Below are 20502 nucleotides of genomic sequence, written 5' to 3' on the forward strand. Positions count from 1 at the left end.
TCGCTCCCCGCGTCCGCTGAACTGTCGTTCGCATCGTCTACGTTCGCATGGATCCCATTAGCATCATCGCGTCGGCGATCACCATCGGTGCAAGCGCAGCCCAACTCTCGCTTGCTCTCTTCAGCGTAGTTCAGACAATCAAGAATGCGCCCACAGAAATAGCGGAGATCGGTAGGCCCTGAATTCCTGTATTGAGCGTACATCATACTCAACAGAAATAGCGGATGAGATATCTCTACTTGCGGGAAGTCTGCAGACCCTTGGGGAGATTCTTGATGCTCATCAAGACTTGTGCAAGCCTGCATTTTTCACCAATACTCGCTCAATCATATCACGATACGAACGGGTCGCTGCGGAGATTCGGCTACTAATTGATAAGAGACGAAGCCTGGTCGGGCTCAAGTGGCCGCTGAAAAAGCCCAAAGCCAAAGGTCTTTTGAAGAAGGTCGAGGGAATCAAGACTGCATTGATTCTGGAGTTGAACGTTATTCGCCTCGCCAGAGAAGAGGCTAATCGGCCGTAAGCATGATCGATTTTGTCTCCTGATTCTCGTGGTCGCTTACATCACCAGATCTCCAGACTTCAACTCCAACGGTCAAACCCATGGTAGACCTAGATTCAATCGGTTTCGCCGGATTGTGGAAAGCGCTGTCCAGGCGAACAGGCACGTTGTAGAGAGTGCACAACAGGAAGACGAAAAGCTCGAGGCGGCCACGCAACCTTCCTCCTCGGCTGAACTAGCCCTATGGAAGAGTGGCTCCTCTGACACTGCGCCCTGGCTCTATCAACTGGTTTTCAGCTCTGGCGACACAAGTCCACCGCCACCATACCTACAAACACGTCAACTCCACCAAGCATCCGTTGTTGATGAAAGCGCCGAAACGGCCACTAGAAACAGTCATGCATCATCTCCAGAGCCCGTCGCAGTACCCAAGAGACGACCTTCAAGTCCAGATGAAAAGGCCATGATCTTGTGGAGTAGGCAAACGGAACCTGATCTGGTTGTAGACAGACTACTCTCCTCATGGACCACGCTCTCGCCGAATCAAATTAGTCTCAGCTCAACTCGTCAACACGGTGTCGAGGGCGTTGTGGAGGACGATGCCTGGAGGGAGGATATTCTCAGAATGGTAGAGGAAGCAAAGAAGGACGACAACCTATCTTTTGACGAATGGGAAGAGCAGAATGAGCCTGTCGGGTCCGACGACGAGGCATTCCAGAGTGCCGAAGAAGACAGTATGGTCGACACTAATGCACCGCCGTACAACTTTCGCAGTAACACCCAAAAAGCCCGCATAAGGAGTGCAAAGAGCTCTAACCGTACTGATCCACGGGCTCATACATACGAACCATCACCAACCTACGGCGATCCCCCGTCACCCAGACGTAAGGCTCGCGAAGTACATGTGACATTTGGAAAAACGTCAACCGGCCATCCACATCAACATGTATCTAAGCAAAGGAAACACGGTGTGAAGCCACTACCTACAGAGGCTGAAACCAGACAGCGTCCTTCCAAAGTCTACACGATTCATAGTGGTGATGATGAGGATGATGATGGAGTTTTCGACAGACCCTACCGTGACAGGGTCAACATTCGCGATCCCAGGAACAAGTCCAAATCAGGGTATTCAAATCCCTTCAGACACGGTCACATTCCGCCCCCTGTCAATTATGGATACAGTCCGCCATGGCAGGAACCACCACACATGCTCCCGCCTTCTGAGCCGCCGAGACAAGCATATGCATCTGATCCATACCCACAACACCCTCCAAGTCATCAGCCAGCCGTTGAATCCCCTCCGCCGTCTCCTGCCCAAGCTCAAGCTCCACCGATGCCTCTTCCTCCACCCCCACCGCCTGCTCCACCCGTGGAGATGCAGACAAGAACGGCCGAGGATGAGGCCAGAGAAACCGCTGTTCTCGCTCGGGTAGAGACACTACTTCAGAAGCGCAATCAAGAACCCCGAATTGAGTACGAGGACTCACCGTTTTCGAAACTGGCGAAGATATTCAAGGAACAAGAAGTCCAAAACGAACGAGAACGAGCCAATGCAACAGCTGAGGTGTACATGAAGCAGATGCAGGATGCCCATGAAAAGGACGAGGAGAAAATGAAGCAACTCGAAAGTCTCGTAGCAGCTCAAAGGGCAGAGCAAAAGCGCATGGAAATTATGTGGGAGGAGGAAAGGAAGACTATGGAAGCAAGAGCAGCTGAACAAGCTCAACAAGTGAGGAATTTGGCAGCGAAAGAGATTGCGGTGGCACAGTTGGCCAAAGAAACAGCTCAAACAGCTCTCAATGTTGAGAGACTGGAAGCCGAGAAGGAGGCACGGAGAAAAGCCGACGCCATGGTCATAGCGGAAAGACAACGAACCGACGAAGTGCACAGGTCGCAATTGCAGCGCTACGAAGAGCTACTTCATGGGATACAAGAGCGGCAATTGAGCTCAGAGCAAGACAACGATCAGACCATAAGACGGACTCGCATAGCGGAAGGCAATCGCAGCGTGGATGTAACAGAGTATGCGACAAGCAGACGACCCCCGCTTACGGCATCTTCTTCCAACCCATTCTTGGAGAGTTTCGCCCGCCTGGACATGAGACCGAGCTATCGAGATCGTCCTCAGAAAACTTCTCGTCGTGACAGCTTTCGCAGCTCCATGGGCTCAATGCATGCTTCGCGTACTTCGTTAGGAAGTACAGCCACATTGGAAACTAACTCACCGTCCCAGCAGATGATCGTCTTCCCTGTTAAAGCCGACAGACGCTCTCAAAGGATGGACAGGCTGCAAAAGTCGCTGGCTGGTTTTGGGATTGAATCTGTCTTTGAAGACGCCGAAGACGAACCGTTTCAAACCAGTCGACTCATACAATATGATTACGACAACACGGATGACCAGATTGTTAGGAGTACGATCTTTTGGGAGTCCTCGGCGCTTAATCTAGGAAGCGAGCTTCTGCTGACCATGAGGCAAGCCGGATGGAGAACACCTTACACACGTATATCAGGTAATGATGCGTCACTAAAGTTCGATAACCATGTACTAACACTGTCTAGGTAAAGGTCAGACTCACTATCTAGGGAGCCAACCGATACATACCTACTTCTTTGACCCAGACTACGAACCGCAGTTTTGCCCATCTGAGACAGCATCAGGCAAAGAATCGATCACTATTCAGAAAGCCCTTGTGGAAGAGTATGCGCTGACCGAGCTCGGCTTCCAATTTCAGACCAACGATATGGGTTTATATATTCTCGACGGTAGATTAACATATGTAAGAACCTATACAGCTTGCGACTGTAAACCCGAAACTAATGCGTAGTAGAACGACATCGAGACACTTATTGAACGATCGTTCCTCATGAGAGAAAACAACTATCGGCGCCTTCACCGTCAGCTACAATGGCATTTCGACAAGGATCCCGAAGTACCCTTGAGTGCCTACCCGGCAACGTATGCGCCATCAGTGCACTCTGCACCGTCCGTGTACTCGGGCGAGAACTCCACTGTCTGCGACGACATAGATGCAGAGACGCGAGGCAAGAAGAGCCCCAGTTCGGCAGGCTCCGATGCCGATCAGTCTGATATTGGCGATGTCAGCAAATTCCTTGTTCCTCGATCTGAAGCATCAAGAAGGTCAGCAGCGCCGTCTTCTGCGGCTTCACGGACTTCGAAATCCACCAATCCGTATCGGAAGTACATGAATGCGGGGGAGGATAGTGGGGTCGATAGTGTGTCTAGGTCATCTCGTTCTCCAAGTCATTTTGATTGAGCGTGCATGTGTGAATGTCAAGTAGACGTAGGAAGCGGTACATAGAAGAGTACCACTTATCCAGACAAAAGAGCTTGCTGCCTTCCAATGCAATCGTAGTAATATAGTATTCTGGTTCGATACAGTCACAATCATTCAAATCCTCGTGTATATAGATTACGCACTTAAGACTGCACCTGTTCCGCATAGCTCGCAACATGTCTTCGCGCCGTGAGTTTTGTGGTCGCCCAGGTGTTCTCCCGCTAGCCCATGACGCAATCGGCATCCCGAGAATCGGTATCATTCCGAAGCAACACCCAAAACTTCGAGCCCGAGCATCACAACTTCTACGAGCTACTTTGCCAAGTCCGCGCTCTACTATCCCGCGCATCTTGTACATGCGCTTCAAACACTTCCTCGCCCTCTCAGACCCACGTCTTTACACACTCGCCAACTTCCGCGTCCGCTCCCATTGGCGTACCATGGCCGCCGCCCCGCCCCCAGATCGCCCGATAAAGCTATTGATGCTCCATGGCTACACGCAATCAGGATCACTATTCCAAGCCAAGACCGGCGCACTGCGCAAGACATTACAAAAAGCCTTCCCCAAAGGCATCGAACTCGTATACCCTACTGCGCCGATACGTTTAACCCCCGCCGACGAATCGTTCCTAGCGGGAAACACAAGTAAAGATGGCGAGGGCAAAGATGCAAAGGACGGAGAGGAGCAGGAGATCGACGCATGGGCTTGGTGGAGGAGGAAGGGCACAGGGGAACCATACACGTACGAAGGCATGGAGCAAGGGTTGGAGCGCATCGCGAGCGTGCTCAAAGAACAAGGTCCTTTTGACGGCGTCGTGGGATTCTCACAAGGTGGAGCAGCGGCAGCTATGGTCGCGAGTTTGCTCGAGCCAGGCCGTCGCGCCGCGTTTGAGAAGCTCTACCCTGAAGGCGGTATGAGGTTCCCAGAGTCTTTCGAAGAGGACACTGGGTACATGGAGGGCACAATCCATCCGCCGCTGAAGTTCGCGGTCAGCTATAGTGGCTTTGCAGCGCGTGGGAAGAACCCTTATCACGCGTTCTATGAGCCTAAGATCAAGACACCGATGCTGCATTTCTTGGGTACGCAGGATGTCGTGGTCGAGGAGGCGCGCAGTCTGGCATTGGTCCAGGCTTGCGAGCACAGCGAGGAGAAGTACGTTGTGTATCACCCCGGGGGTCACTTCCTACCAAGCACGCAGAAGGCTAGTGTCAATGCGTTGATTGGGTTTATCAAGGAAGTTTTGCACGAACAGCAGGGTGGTGGAAAGAAGGAAGAGGAGAGTGTTGAGGATATGGACGTGCCGTTCTAATGTTGAAGGCGGACATATTCTGAGGTCTAGAGAGCGTTGATTTCTACACAGGAGCGAGGCGTTTAGGCAGACTCGCAATAGACAATAGACTAAAAACGGCGGCGAACGTGCAGCTCTTAATGCCATGCACGACGCGGGGAGCGCTGTCACAAGACCAGGCGAATGTGCACGGGCCCTCATACCCCATTGTTTGGGTTGGCGCCTTCCATGTTTACATGAGTGCTGTCATCCCGAACACCACCACCACACACCAAATCGCGACTCCACCATGGCGCAAGCAGGCAAAGAGAATATCGCCGACGGCCTAATCGCGAATGGCTCGTTCAAGGCGTCGACGCAGCCTCTGAAGAAAGCAGCATTGTCACCAAAGAAAAAGACGCGTAGCAAGAGTATCGGCCCTGGGGGTCTGGGGGAATTGGAAGCGCCTCCGTTGAAGGAGAGTTTTGGAAACCGCAGAAAGGTATGCTTCGTACACGCGATGGTATGAGTGAATGCTGACCAAATAGTCTGCGTTTATCCCCGCCGTCAAGTCCATTCTAGCCTCAAACGATGAAGATGAGAAGAAGCGGCGCGAAGCGCGTCGCAAGTCGCTGGGTACGTGTTTCGGGCGTGAAATCGACCTGTAGGCTTGACTAACAGTTGTTTAGCAAGGCGACGCGTGTCTTTCGCCCCGGAAGCCACTCTACACACATGGGACGTAGTCGAGTACATGCGCGATGCGACCACCTCGTCCGCCTCATCGGAGGCCACACGCAGAGCCTCGAACGTCTCACAAGCATCCACACCGGCATCGCCTGCCCCTCCATCGGACCCCGCCGAGCCACCGTCTACACCACCAGAACAAGCCGAAGAGCCTCAACCAGAGCCCAGTTCGTCGCCTGAAAGCCAGCGCGCGCAACACCAAAAGAAGAACCGCCGGAGTTCGGGCATACCGCCGATGAACTTCAACAACCCCGACGACGTCTACTCCTCAAGCCCGCTAAGCGGGGACAATGCTTCGCCTGGTGGAAACGATGATGGGAGCAGCGACTCTGAGGATATGGATATCGACGATGCGACGGAAAGTCTAGGAGCTTCACCCGATGTTGAGGACTCATCGCAGAGCAGCGCTCGACTGGATGCTGCGCTGCGCGAGGCTGCAAACTTGGCAGGCACTCAGAAGCTAGATTTCGACGAGGATGACGGAGACATGAGCATGGAAATTGCGCAAGACGAAGTTACCGCATCTTTCAAGCCCTGGGCAAAGAAGAGCTTCGTTGCACAGTATGACAAAGAGAATGCGAGCCCTCTTTTCTCCCCAGCACGCACCGTAGCCGGCGAGGACGACGACATGAGTATGGACATCACGCGTGCAGTAGGCCGCATCGTACCTCCGCCACCACAACAAAAGCAGCCGGAGCAACAGCAACAACAGCGTTCAGACGCAACGAGCTCAGACGTCGACGACGACGACATGACCATGGACCTTACTATGCCACTTGGAAGTATACAGGCGATGGCGGCATCTTACAAACCAGCAAACAGGAGGAAGAGTCTTAAGAGGAGGGTCTCATTGCTCGATGAAAACCAAGGCAGCCCTGCCAAGCGCACTGCAAGCCGGCGTACCAGTTTGCGACAGCGTCGACAATCCGAAGAGCACGGCGAAGAAGACGCGACCATGGACCTCACAATGGCAATTGGAGCGATTAAGAAAGCGCCACAGCCGGAGCCAGCTCGACGTGCTAGTGTTGGAAGCGTCGTGGATGATGCGACGATGGACTTCACATTGGCAGTGGGCAGCATTAAGAATGGCAAACAACAAGCACAGGAAGACCAGGAGGATGAGGTTGAAGATGAAGACCTTTCCATGGAGTTCACCAAGATTGTTGGACCTGGTATTAGGCGTGCCGGCAGCTCAACAATGACACCACAAACACCCGTGGACGACACACCCGCTTCAGCAACAAAAACACCGACACCGCGAAAGTCTCCGAAGAAGTCGCCTGGACGAAGAAGGAGCTCCATTCTGAGGACTGAGGCCGAATCAGCGCCTCAGGTCCTGCAAGACATCACTCCCAGTACGACAGGCGATGTGGCCTATCCCACCCTTGACCCTGGTACGCCAGAGATCGTCAGGCAGAAGGATATTGAGGAGGTCGAGCCTTCGCCATTTGTGCGCCGGACTCCACTGAGTGCGACCAAAGAGAAGGAAGCTGTTGCGACTCCTTCAAATCCTACGCCACAGAGGACACCCATGATGATTCCTGAAGACCCAATTGCAGCTACGATACTTGACCGACGTCGTTCGTCCTTATCTGCAGTGCAATTCAGTCCTCTGAATGCACCACGTCAGGAGCCTACGCTCAAGAGTACCGCACTTCTAAGCAACAGCATCAAGCTGTTATCTACCCCACGAAAGCAGACATTGATGTCACCAGTGAAGAAGGGGATGACACCGAAGAAGTCACAGACTCCTCAAAAGCAGCCAACTCCGAAGCAGCCGACACCGACACCCAAGAAGGGGAATCTCAGGCAAAGCATGAGCCCAATGAAGCGCGTCGCTTTTGGTGAAGAGCCAGAGGAGGAGAATAACGACGAGGGTGGCGTGGCAGAAGATATGTCGGATGTTGAGCGAATCTCGTTACAAGACTTCCTCGACATGACCAAGATTCGCTTCATGGATCTTAGTACGACCAAGCGACGTCATACTGCTGCTCCTTCCGCTTTCCACGATGTGGAAGTAGAGGAAAAGGAGGAATCTCTAGATCGCTACGTTGTGGCTGGAGCGTGCACCTTGCCTGAGTACGAGCTGTACCAGCATGCATGCCACGAGATGAAGAAGTATATCTCAGACGGTCGCCACTTTGTCCGTACTATGGAGGCCAACGTACTAGAAGAGAACCCACTGCTCTTCAGCGAGTACCTCACTGCACCCCCGGACCAGCGCGTTGTCATGGACAACCAGTTCAAGAACCTCAAGACCAACGCGCGCCTCGAGGCCCGTGGAGAGTGGTATACATGGCGAAGCACGCTGCTACACGATCTCAAAGCTGGCCTTCTTCATACCATGGACGGTTTCAACCAAGACGAATCCACACTGATCAAACAGGAGCGCCTTCTTGACGAGACATTACCTCCTCTGGTTGAGAAGAAGGAACGTCTGTCCACTGAGTGTAAGCAACTACAGCAGCGTCATGATGAACTCAACAGTTGTGACCGGGAAGAACTTGAGCAGACGAGAGAGAAGCTTACAGCTACTGATGCCGAGTTGGAAGAGAAGAAGCTGCTTCTTGCCCAGCTGCAACAAGAGCTTGCCGACAAGGAGACACGCATCGAGGCAGCTAAGGACCGCAAAGTCGAATGTATCCAAGAGATCAAAGCAGCGGAACGTGTACGAGAAGAGTGCCGCGGTTGGTCTACAAGCGAGGTCAGCAGTCTGAGAGGTATGTAATGCTCATTCTTTGCACAACAACCCCACTAACAGCACACTAGCCAAACTCACTGCCCTTGAACAAGCCCACGGATGGAGCATAACGTCCGCTTCCTCGAATAGCATCACAATGACACACATGAACGACCTCGAACTTTACTTCGTACCTTCTGCCTTCGCCACCGGCTCCAACACACCCAACGGATCCATCTCGCTTGCCTACATTGGTGATTCAGCAACGCCACATCCTCGTGCGTTGACAACAAGCAAGCGCTTCTTCCTCCAGCTCATCCGCGCACATCTTCATGGTATCCCGCAGGCGCAGACCCGAATTTCCTCGCTTCTTTCCCTTGTCAAAAATGGCTGGGCCACCGCTGTTGCAGTCGCAGAGGGTGTTCGCTGGCTTGAGCATAGCTACATCACCGAAGAGTTCATCCTCTCGGACGAGCGCATGGCAATCTCCGCGAACATGCTGTTGCCAACCCTTCAAACAAAGGTCAAGGCTACATTTGAAGTCGGCGTTAGTCTAGGCAAGGAGGGCATCGAGACCGACGTCAATATGAGAGCGGAGGTTGTCTACGGTGAGAAATACGGCGAGGAGAAGATGGGCGCGTTCTTGCGCGACTTCTGTGGGAACGAGATCAAAGAAGAAAGGGAAATGTCTGTCTGGGCGGACGGTATGATGGATCTTGCTGCAAGGTTGAAGAAGACCGGAAGGAAGGGCGAGAGGAAGTAGACGTGAAGCGTGCCTTGTATGGTTGGCATTACGATGTTACGACTTAGCTTTATGGGTTACGACGGCGTTGATAGTAGACAGCTTGAGCGTCACCTGGGCAATGCATTCTTCGATAATCTTCAACAATCGTTTCTTTGACATGATGCCGTTCAGATGTCGCGACTTCCACCATGCCACATCCGCTCTAGTCACATCAGCCGGAGAAACTCATGATCGACGTCATACGGAACATCTCCAGAGTTGAGCCTAGCCCATTTTCCCAGCAAAGGCTCGGCGCAGATTACACCGAATGTCGCGATTCATGGACGACTGTTGTTGACGTTCATTCCATGCTATCCTGGTTTTAGCCGTCCCCGCAATCCGGGCGCCGGGAATGAGTTGCTGTAATTTGCGGAGAAGGGGCTAATATGGCATTAGACTGGTATCTCCAATTCTGTATATGTACATACGACCGCACCTGTTGGATCGTGAGTTTCGCTAAAAAACATTGATTGCGATGTTACTCTCTGCGGCGTCTTTGATCCTCGCCTTCGTGGCAAGCGGCACATTCGTTTCTGCATCACCAACCCAATATCCCCATCAAAATGCATCTAACCCCGTCGTCCGTCTCGATTACGGTACCTTCCGCGGCGCATCATCCTCCCAATACAACCTCACATACTACCGCAAAATCCCCTTCGCAGCATCAACAGCAGGCGAAAACCGATTCCGCGCACCCCAACCACCGCTCCACATCACCAATGGCACATACGACACCGACCAAGCCTTCGACATGTGCCCCCAGCGCACCGTAAACGGTTCAGAAGACTGCCTCTACCTCGGCCTCTACTCGCGCCCCTGGACAAAAAAGCAAGACCTGCGACCCGTCCTCCTCACCTTCTACGGCGGCGGCTTCATCCGCGGCAGCGCCAGCTTCAGCATCCCGCCTTCAGGCTATCCCGTGCTAAACGTCTCCAGCAGCAACGACTACATAGTCGTATACTCCAACTACCGCACCAACGTCTTCGGCTTCCTGCCTGGATCCAAGATCGCAGAACACCCTGACGTCGATCTCAACCCTGGGTTACTGGACCAGCAGGCTGCGTTGAAGTGGATACAAAAGTACATCCACCATTTCGGCGGCGATAAACGAAACGTCACGATCTGGGGGCAGTCAGCGGGTGGCGGCAGTGTTGTTGCGCAGACGATTGCAACGGGGAATCGAGGGAAGCGACTCTTCACGAAAGCCCTGGCGAGTAGTCCGTTCTGGCCTAAAACGTACCGGTACGATAGTGCGTGGGCGGAAGATCTGTATAATCAGACGCTGAGCGACGTTGGCTGTGCGGGTGTGGCAGATGAGATTACGTGTTTGAAAGAGGTGGATGTGCAGGCGTTGAGGGATAGCGCGTTGAAGCTCAGTACGAGTCAGCAGTATACTACTGCTTCTTTTACGTACGGGCCGGTGATTGATGATGGGTTTCTGGAGGAGGAGTTGAGTAGTGTGGTGGAGAAGGGGAGGCTTAACGCGGAGATGGTGTTGGCGAGTTATAATTTGCATGAGGGGGAGAACTTTGTTCCGCCTGGGTTTGCGAATCAAAAGACGGGGAGTGATGGGTTTAATGCATCGGAGACGTCCTTTGATGCGTGGTTGAGGGGTTTTCTGCCGGAGTTCACGGAAGGGGATAGAGAAGAGGTGAAGAGGTTGTATCCGGCGGTGGGTATGGCGGAGGAGATTAGCTGGAACTCGACGTATATCCGCGCTGGATTGTTGTACCGCGACCTCGTACTGGCATGTCCGTCGTATTGGCTTTCGAAGAAGGCAGAGAAGGGATGGTTGGTCGAGTACACTATCTCGCCGGCTAAGCATGCGAGTGATGTGCAATATGTAAGTTCACACTGTCTCCATCATGACCACGTCGGGTACTGACTTCATCAGTGGAACACCATCGGTTCAATCCAGCAAACAGATGCTCTGACTTACCAAGGATACGCTGGCGCTATGGCATCATTCATCCAGACTGGTGATCCGAATGCGCACAAGGTGACGAATTCGAGCATACCCGGCGTCCCGGATGTGGAAGAGGGAAAGCAATTCTTGGTTACTGCGAGTGGGCTACGACAAGGCGGCATCGCCCTGCTAGAGGAGAGGTGTAAGTACTGGGCTGGTGTATCTCAAAGGGTTCCCGTATGAGCAACATCATGTAGAAGTAGTGGAGTGGTATACGTCAGGCGTACACGAAAAGTCAAATTTCAAACTATCATACAGCCCCCAGGAGGTCCTCCGTCCTCACCACAGCGACACCGCTCCCCCTCCCCAACCCACGTATCCGCCCGGCATACCTATACCGTCTTCCTCGCCCTCGGTTTGACCTTTGAAGGTCCCCACGGACTAGGGCTAGTCATCATGTACGATGAACTTGTTCCTGTGGAACACGCCCATCATCATCGCGCGGTTCGCCTCTCCAGTCGCCCCAAAGGCGAAGAATTCGTGACAGTATGGCAGCTTCCAGAAATTGCCCATTGGCATCGCTACACCCTGGAGCCCATGCGGGAACTCCTTCAGGTGCTGCTCCCGCTCCACAATGAAGATGTATTCGTCTTCGTCGTGGTCGAAGACAATGTGGATATCTTGATCGAACTTGAAGAGGTTCTCAAGAACGATGAGCATGAGCTCGGCGGGCAGGTCGGTCATCAATCGCGAAGCGATGTTCGAATTTGCGGGCCAGTCGGGGATGTCGTGGTATCCGATCTGGCCAAGATCGTACCATGGGGCGAAGATCTTGTTCTCCTGTCCGGGCCGCATGGTGAATTGGGTTTTGCCACGGAAATCCATCCCGGTGACAGGGAAGTCCTGGTCGAAATTGTCTTGTACTTTGAAGACATATTCATCGATCTTGTCCTGTCTTTCATGGTATCGGTAGCCCCACCATATGCAGTAAAAAATGTCCCTCTCCGTGAAAACGACCGTCTCAGATCGCAGCATTATTGTCGCCAGATCCTGGGCGGCGGTGAGTCGGACTCCTCCACTCGACCACTCGGAGTGTAGTCGAGTACCTCTGGTGAGGATTTCGCGGAGGAAGCGGGGAGCTGCGAAGGCCTTGTAGACGATTCCTCGGAGGTCTCTCCACTCCTCGACCTCCTGTCTCCCTGACGAGGTATGTGCCCAGAAGACGAAATGAGCTTCGGTCAAGGTCGCGGGGTCGTATACCCTGGGGGCGGGAACGTCGTAGTATGGATCCTCATACATCTCCTTGATGTACGCTTTAGCCATGCGGACGACCGCGTCCCTGCTATCAAACTCGTCCCAGTTTTCGCTCCTCAGCATCTTGATGATGAACTCTCCGTACTGCGAAGCGAAGTGATCGCGCTCGCCCTCTGACGGGAACCAGTACTCGCGGCTTGCCCAGGGCGGAAGGAGGGAGGATGGTTGTGACATTGTGTATGACTTGCGACTTGCTGATAGACGCTGTGTGTGTGTGTGGTATGAAAAGATGAGAAGATGTGGTGGCAGGTCTGTACAGTCTGAATTTTTGGGGAGCGCGGGGATGTGAGTGTGCGGTCAAAGCTATCGTTGGGGAAAGGCGAGAAATTGCATACAAACAAAGGCCTTGTGCGCGCTGGGACCACCACGTCATACCTATCCTCGGGCAGCAACAACACAACGACAGGACTAGGAGAGCTTGCGGCATACATAGCAGGAGAGATGTATATCCAGTGTCTTCTCAAGCTCTCCAAGCACCTGCGATGCGTACTGTGACTGTCGGCTCTTGGTGCGAAGACACATGTCAGCTTCTCAGCTCCTGAGTCTCACAGGATTGAGCCTCTTGTACATGCATAAAGCACGTGAGACCGCTATATGCTCTGACACAAGACTGCCAATATCATATAGTAGGATCCAAGCTGTACAAGATCAGCGAGAAGTGGCCCGCTCTACGATGCCAATGGGTTGGCCTCAGGTGCTCGGAGAATCGTCTAGACTTTGGCAGAAAACTGAGTCGTCAGTGCACCGCTCCTTGCACACCTGCGTCGCCGCGTTGCCAGAAAGAGAAATTTGCAATACGCCCGGCGATCGTAAAGGTCGGTCGCTGGTATCGAACTCTTAATCCTAGAAAAAACTGCAAAAAAATGGTTTCTACTCTTTGCTTTGAGCGTGTCATCCTTAGTGCAGGGGCCATGCTAAGCTTCTCTGTATCGTTACAAAATGCCAGATGCCCGAAGGCGAAGTAGCTGGAAAATAGTAGACTTATATATCCAGGGCATTGTTGTGGTGAAGGGCTTGGTGGGCTGGAGGTCGAAATCCCATGTGCGCGGACCGTGCGTGGCAATCTCCCTACGAGCAACATCATGCTAAGTAGAAAAGACAGATAAGAAAAAGTGCGGAGTCCCTGGAGTGCTTTGTCGTGCTGCTGCTGCTGATGGCAATCCATGAGGATGGAGGAAGAAAGATGGGATGAAGTTCGAGATGGCGCGCGAATCATGTCGGAAGCCATGCCTCAACGGGGAAGGGCGAAGTTTACGTCAGTGCATTTTCGACGTCGTTGCATGCCTTGTAGATGGCATTTCCATGATTATCGCATCAATATCCATCTGTTTGAGGCTTGAGAACTCTGGTCGCGGTGTTGCAGCTTGCGTCAAAGATGCATATGCGCCTCCTGAAGGCCTTCAAGGTCCCCACGCCTTACGGCGACGCGGAGACTGCACGCAAGCAGTTCTTTCGCCCATAGCAGCAGCAGCAGCAGCAGCAGCAGCAGCAGCATGCAAGCGAGCGAAGTGCCCACGTTCGGCGGCTGATGATCATAGATGCATCAAGCGTATGCTCATGGTACGGCCTTCTCGGGGGTGAGCAAGGGCGACTCTGCTCCCTCCTCGCTCGTCCGCCGCTGTCTTGCTCATCGCGCTCTCACGAGACACGCGTTGGCCCTCTGCTATGCATGCAGCCAGTGTGTTCTGCTGTCTTGCAGTGCTCGCTCATTCGCATCGATGTTCGCGGCGCCGCTAAACGACAGCTTCGTGGCTTCCCTCATCGCCGCCGCAACTTCTCCCCCACCAACGACATCCACACCACCACTTTCACGGCAACAGCAGCATCGTCTACAAGCAGTCGGCACTCTGCTGACACGTCTTCGCGACATCGTCGATTTGATGCTCGAAGTGTCAATTTCCCGCCCCTTCACAGGCCGCCGCAGCTTCGTTCGGATACCCGCCGCGACACAGGACTCTACACTCTCTGCGCCAACGCCACGACGATCATACAAGGTAGAGGAGGCCTGAAAAAGGCGACTTGGATGTTGAAGAGACTGCCCAGTCCATTTGCAGCACCAACAGCAAGCTGCGACATCGATGGCGGCGGCGGACAGAGCTCCGAAGGCACCTCCGCAGTCATGACACAACCAGCGACACCAGCAGAGCGATCCAGGTCGAGAGAGCCAGTTTCCGGCGACCGCCCATGATGGCAGCTTCCCTTTACTTGCGACCAGAATGCTCTCATGGGTCTGACATGCAGTCGCGATACCGTCGTCATCTCTACCTCCCCACTACCACGACGAGCAGAACAGCATACACACCCCGCCTATCGATCGCAGCACCCGCTTACGACTGGATCTTCATCGCATCGACAGCAGATGACGACGTCGATATCGATCTCGACGGTCTGGCAGATCGCAGCCCCTCGAGCGGAGCGTCTGCCTCCAGGGCGGACGGCCGACGACACGGCGAAAAGCTCACTTTCGATGTACACCCCTCAGTTGGGATCACGGTCGACCTTTACCATGATACGGTGGTAATGCGGGCAGGCTCAGCGCTGGTTGTCTCTTACTTGCGACTTCAACGCGATGTCTGTACCGCCTCTTCAGACAGGCCCGCCGCATGCGCCGCGACAACTTCCACCCCATGCAAAGACCGCATCCACTACTACCACAAGGAGTCCTGGATACACCTGAAGCTCGCAGTACCTTAGTGGGAAGCTGGCGGTACGATCTATGATCTGCGCCCCTCGTCAAGACTGCGTGGATCGAGCATCGACACCCACCCAATACGACAGGTCCCCTTGTTCTACTTGGTACCGCAACGGAGGTCGAATGCTGTGACCGCCGGCCGAGAGCGCGCGCGAACGGCACTTCCGCGAATAACGGCAAACAAGATACCTCCGGACGGCCACGGTAGACCCAGGGTTTTGATGTTGATGAACCAAGGTCAGAGTAGGAGGCTAGCAGCAAGAACACCAGGAGGATGTCTTCAACCCCGGGCATTGCAAGAACAAGCATCCACCTGCTTGACTGCTCAGGCTAGCAACAACGTCTGGTGTTGTGTCGGATCTGATCGGACCGGCTATGTACAACAGCAGCATGGCACATCCGCCAAGGTTGCAAACTTCTCTCAGCGCCGGTATCCAGGAATGTCGGATCGCCCCGTCTACTGATCAGCTGAGAGGATTCTTCGCGCTCTTGGTCTCGACGATAGGTCTTTTAGCCTTCCAACGATGACAGTTGGTATCTGGATCTCGTCGTCGACGAGATGGCCAATAAAGCATGTGTGCCTTCCCAGTCATAAACGTCCACAGCCATGCATGTCGATAGTCTTTTCACTCTCAAGCGCCAGCGAGGGTACTTCGGAGGTCTAGTGCGTCCATGCAAGGAGATGGTCCCAAGACATACAGGAGTTGACAATCTTCGTCATGGATGACAGATGATTGTGAAGTAATATCCTTTCATCTTTCGCCAGAGATACCTCGTCAAGCAAGAGATGGAAGAAGACGGGTCATCAACGTCAACGGGACGTTGGGGTCGACAGCGAAATGTTCCAGGACAGGCCGACCGACAGCGGCCTTCATTCTCAAGCCCAGTATGGAATTGCGCCAAGCTCAGCTGTAACGCAGCTCCGGAGGATAGAGCAAACATCATCGACAAACTTCAACGAAGTCTCCATGTGTTGCCTTTTATCGAGGCCGGTTGTGTCGAGTCCACTCAGATTTGCCCAACCTTGTACGCCTGGGTGATGTTCATAGGCAGGCAGCGCCACGCCGCCCAAGCTTGGAGTGGAGATGCGTCGCCGCGGGCTGAGGGTATCCTATACTCGAAATTATCCGGTCTGTCACCAGGCTTAGCATACGCCGCCGCCGCTGCTTGTGTACTTCGTTCAGGTCGAGCAGGCTGATGACCGGTATCCTACGGGGCTTGGCTTGGCCGTCTACCCTCGTCCCAGTCGTCCATGGGTGATGTCCTCCAGACCATCTCAGCGCTCTGTATTCCTCAACCGGTTTATGTCTCAATGTTAAGACTCAACATTGTGGTCGTTGTAGCCATGTCGCTTCGTCAGAGCCGATCGGTCGAGGGTCTGTCGTGTGGTCTGGCTCCCTTCGATGAGCTGCGAAGGCAAAAGTCCGTCGCGTCGCAAGATCTTTGATGATTCATTGTTCAAGGCGCTGCTTCGTTGTCCGTGCAGACATGTTGGTGGGGCGCTACTGGCGACTCGGGCTTCGGGTGTTTCTTGCTCGGAGAGGCGCTGCGATATGAGGAGAAGGACAATCGTCTGAGTCTTTAAGCACTGCCGCAGAAGCAGAGAAGATGGTTCCCGAGCTTGCTGTTCCTGCATCGCTTGATGCCCGCTCGTTGATCTCAGGATGTCCCCAGGCGCAGCCCCCGAGGGGAGGTAAAGGCGGCCGCCCCATACCCACACGTTCCTCTCTGCGAATTGCCTGAAGGTCTCCATCAAGCCACTTCATTGCGTTACCCTGTCGTCGCCGCCGGTATAGACAGTTGTCGGGCGCTGCGGGGATGCCTTCGGGGATGCGACAAAGTCGTCGAGCAGACACCTCCGTCTTCGATGGCAAGGCTCCAGGGGGTCATACGGCTCGCGAGGAAGGAGGCCATGTTGCGCAAAGGCTGCTCGATGGTGTTGCTGTCTAGGCGCGCCCGTCGTGCGAGGGTACTGCTGTCGTAAGAGGTCCGCTGTTAAGGGAGCGCTTCCGGCGGCCTGGCCAGTCTCGAAGTCAGCGAGAGCAAGGCTGTTGAGACCTGCCCCAGCATCACAAGAGCTTATCTGCGGTGGTCAGTAGCTCTGCCGTTGTCGGTTTGGTGGTGCTGGTTGCGGTGATCGTGGTGGTCTGGAGATGGTGTTGAGGCCGCGGAGGAGACCAAAGCCAGCGCCAGGCTCAACACCATGGCCACAGAGGCGGCAAAGGACAAGAACATGATCTCGAAGTACCTCGCATTGTAAAAGCCTTATCCCTCAATAGGAGCTCCGCAGCAGCGCCGCAGTGATTCTTCATCGACATTGAGGAGTTGCAGCTTGCGGTCTGTTGTTGGTCGAGGCAAAGTGTTGTTATGGTCTGCGAGGATCATCATGAGATTTCAGGATTGCTTCACAACAAGCATTGAGGCGCTGCAAGCTTGCTGCAACGTTGCACGACCCTTTGGAAGCTCATGATTTCAGGTGGCCAACCCCTAAGTGCTGCCAATGGATATCAGACATTGCATTAAGCCTTTGCAATGAGTCTTAGCATCAGTCGAGTTCATCTCAGATGCAGTACTAGACTCAGAGAGCTCAAGGCCTCGTATTTTATTGGACATGAAGTGCTCATGATCTCTTGGATGCTCGTCGGGGCATGGGAGTAGAAAGGAGACGCTGGCAAGGGAGTTATACGCCTACTGACACGCCCCATTGCCGTTGCCGTTGCCAGGGCCGTAGGCCAAACAAACTGGACCCTGTGTGCATACAATCCCCGCAACGCTGCCGCCTCGTCGTCGTCATCGCCGCACAACTCTCTCGCTAAGATCCCACAAAGTCTCACCAACTTCTACACCAGATATACCCAAACTCAGGTCCTATCAAGATATAAAGGCCTCGAATGTACTATATTCCATCATCCCACCTCCGCGGTGAAGACGCATAGCGTAATGGAAAAGGCACCTCACCTCTTTCCGTGGTTCACACCCAGGTTCGATCCTGACCGCCACCCATCAGGCGGTATATAAATATGGTGGGCTAAGGTACGTCCTGTTTTTCATAAGGTCACTAACACAGAGGTTCGGCAACAAAGAGGTTCGGCTACGGCTAAAAGGTATAAGAAACATGTAGGATCCATGCAGGCAGCTTCACAGTTAGCTCTCTGCATGGATCCGAAGTTTTTGTTTTTTGCTTTTCCTTTTTGCTCTGCTATGCACATGATTTCCTGCTCCTGTCTTCTTTTTGCCTCTATCTCTCTTTTTGCCGCTAAGCGAGCACACTCTGTTTTGCCACACAAGAGTACTCGCGATTCTTTTAGGTGAAGATGCTGTATGCTTACAATGTACGCATTACGCTTGTATTAGCATAGGTAAGAACCTTAGAGAGTAAGAAGTCGCCGGAGTGTTATCGCAGCCTTGGGCGAATATGCCTTTGCGATCAATTGCTGCACCCTCGCTTTTTGCATTATCAAGCAGCTTTAGCAGCCTTGTCTAGCACGACGAAGAGGGAGCGAGCATCTGCCTTAGTCTTTGTGCGACGCAGCATGCTCTTGTGCCTGCGGGTACCTACTCTTTATGATTTTGGAGTGACAAGATAGATGTAGTAGATCACAGCACAGCACTTGAAAGCGCGCGTTGAAACAAGTAAGTCAAGCTAATAGCAGAGCAATGCAACACCCATCAAGCCGCATTCGGATGGCGAGCTTTGGTTTAGTCTCACGAGTTCTCACACTCCTGCGGACTCCAAGAAGCAATGCGAAGAAGACTTATGCCATGTCGCTGATGAAAGCCGTCAGCGTAGGCAATAAGCCCGTCCTCTCCTTTGAGCCACGACTAGTTTGTCAGGAATACAGTTTCTGAGTCAACTCGGATTGAGACGTGCGTCTTAGTTCTGCTTCCTTTCCCGATGCACATCAAAGATGCGTCTAAACAAACTTCTTACGGATCGAAGTCACATGGTGCGAAAGATTCACCACAGTCAACACATTAAATCTTAGCAGGACCTGCATCCAATAGGATGGGTATCTTGGTTTCACAGCTACATATGTTTCCACCCGGTCTCAATAATGACTTGCATCTCGTTGACAAGGCAAAAGCCGCCGGGCTCCGACTTCTTTGTTTCCGCAGTCCACTTTCCCAACTTCATACGTACGACCTGCTCCTTGAACAGGCTGGTTGTAGTCCACCTCGATATGCGACTCCGCCACAAAGATCGGAAGATCTGGAATGGAGACAGTATGACATCTGGCGAGTGTACGTCATCATGCGAGGTACCGTTGTAGCCGACTCTGACGTTGGGGTTGAGGAACACACCCTTGCTCGCGGAGAGAGGGTTATCGGCGTGTATAAGGCAGCACTCAGACGCTTCGACATGTGATGTTGCGAGGGAGTCGGGTATGCCGCGGAAGCGTAAGGGTGGGCTGGCGATGAAGGGCTCGATGGGCATCGCAACTGCGCATTCATTAGTAAGTTCCAAGAAATAATGAGATGCACACTCACCAATACCGTTCCAGCATGACGCAACGGGCACTGGCAACAGCTTCTCGGCTGCGTTCCTCGAGGCGTATGATCTGAAGTAAGGCCAAGTTTGCATCAAGGCTTCATGGCCGCTTGAGTCTCGGAGCGCAAAGGTATCGTAGAACTGCGGCGGCTTCTTGAAATCGATGGAGCAAGCTGCCGCATAATGCCCGCCATTGGTGTCCAGCAATCGCAGTACGTCCTCCGGGGTAAACACCACGTCGTTCAGAAACAGTATAGTATCGAATTGCTCGCCCTCCGCAGCCAGGCGTTCCAAAGGCTCAAAGACATGATTCCGTATGGTCGCTAGAAAGGGCATCCGCCTCAAGTATGTCTCCCCGTCCGATGCCTTGATCCATCCGTGGTCCGTCGGCGACTGCGCGATCTCATCCGCGTGCGACCTGTCGGAAAGCTGTATCGACCTCTTCACCTGCAAGGGTTCCAGCGCAGCATCGAGTTCTTCCAGTACGCCCTTGGTATAGTCATAGCTGCCGCTCTCGTATATCGATACGAACACGTTCTCGACACCCAACTCTTGTACCAAAGCTACTAGCGCATTGTTCCAATGCTCCCGGAGTAGTCGCGCATCGTTCCAGTGCTGGGAGGCTATGTATATGCGCTTCGTATTTCGGGGTGGAGGCGGGCCGGTCGTCGCAGATGTCTGATATTTTGACAAGGAGAGGCAGTGCAGCGAGTCCCAGACAAGAAAGAAAAGGACCAGTATCCGGAATGCTGAGTATAGCGGATGGCGGCGGAAGGAGTAGAATCTATGACAGCGCATTAGGAGACTAGGTTCTTGCGTAACTACAG

At 53.4% G+C, this 20502-nt stretch overlaps 6 protein-coding genes across 6 annotated transcripts; 4 read left to right on the forward strand and 2 right to left on the reverse strand.

Annotated features, from left to right (window-relative positions):
- Window positions 1–47: 47 nt before the first annotated feature.
- On the forward strand, window positions 48–3777 carry J4E85_001868 (uncharacterized protein; the record flags this gene model as incomplete). The annotated part of the gene is made up of 6 exons (XM_051466152.1): window positions 48–171; window positions 222–519; window positions 665–1627; window positions 1778–2913; window positions 3062–3279; window positions 3331–3777. 6 exons carry the CDS (start codon window positions 48–50, stop codon window positions 3775–3777), a joined length of 3186 nt encoding a protein of 1061 aa, XP_051330709.1.
- Window positions 3778–3974: 197 nt separating this feature from the next.
- On the forward strand, window positions 3975–5108 carry J4E85_001869 (uncharacterized protein; the record flags this gene model as incomplete). The annotated part of the gene is made up of 2 exons (XM_051466153.1): window positions 3975–3987; window positions 4009–5108. The coding sequence occupies 2 exons, from the start codon at window positions 3975–3977 to the stop codon at window positions 5106–5108; spliced, it is 1113 nt and encodes a 370-aa protein (XP_051330710.1).
- Window positions 5109–5376: 268 nt separating this feature from the next.
- On the forward strand, window positions 5377–9253 carry J4E85_001870 (uncharacterized protein; the record flags this gene model as incomplete). The annotated part of the gene is made up of 4 exons (XM_051466154.1): window positions 5377–5568; window positions 5615–5702; window positions 5756–8530; window positions 8580–9253. The coding sequence occupies 4 exons, from the start codon at window positions 5377–5379 to the stop codon at window positions 9251–9253; spliced, it is 3729 nt and encodes a 1242-aa protein (XP_051330711.1).
- Window positions 9254–9749: 496 nt separating this feature from the next.
- On the forward strand, window positions 9750–11423 carry J4E85_001871 (uncharacterized protein; the record flags this gene model as incomplete). Its single annotated transcript, XM_051466155.1, has 2 exons — window positions 9750–11117; window positions 11169–11423. The coding sequence occupies 2 exons, from the start codon at window positions 9750–9752 to the stop codon at window positions 11421–11423; spliced, it is 1623 nt and encodes a 540-aa protein (XP_051330712.1).
- Window positions 11424–11627: 204 nt separating this feature from the next.
- Window positions 11628–12668, reverse strand: J4E85_001872 (uncharacterized protein; the record flags this gene model as incomplete). Its single annotated transcript, XM_051466156.1, has 1 exon — window positions 11628–12668. One exon carries the CDS (start codon window positions 12666–12668, stop codon window positions 11628–11630), a length of 1041 nt encoding a protein of 346 aa, XP_051330713.1.
- Window positions 12669–19213: 6545 nt separating this feature from the next.
- Window positions 19214–20473, reverse strand: J4E85_001873 (uncharacterized protein; the record flags this gene model as incomplete). Its single annotated transcript, XM_051466157.1, has 2 exons — window positions 19214–19626; window positions 19675–20473. 2 exons carry the CDS (start codon window positions 20471–20473, stop codon window positions 19214–19216), a joined length of 1212 nt encoding a protein of 403 aa, XP_051330714.1.
- Between the last annotated feature and the right edge of the window lie 29 nt (window positions 20474–20502).

Source organism: Alternaria conjuncta (assembly GCF_024043145.1).
Source record: "Alternaria conjuncta strain BMP 0040 chromosome Unknown scaffold_2, whole genome shotgun sequence".
Classification (NCBI taxonomy): domain Eukaryota; kingdom Fungi; phylum Ascomycota; class Dothideomycetes; order Pleosporales; family Pleosporaceae; genus Alternaria; species Alternaria conjuncta.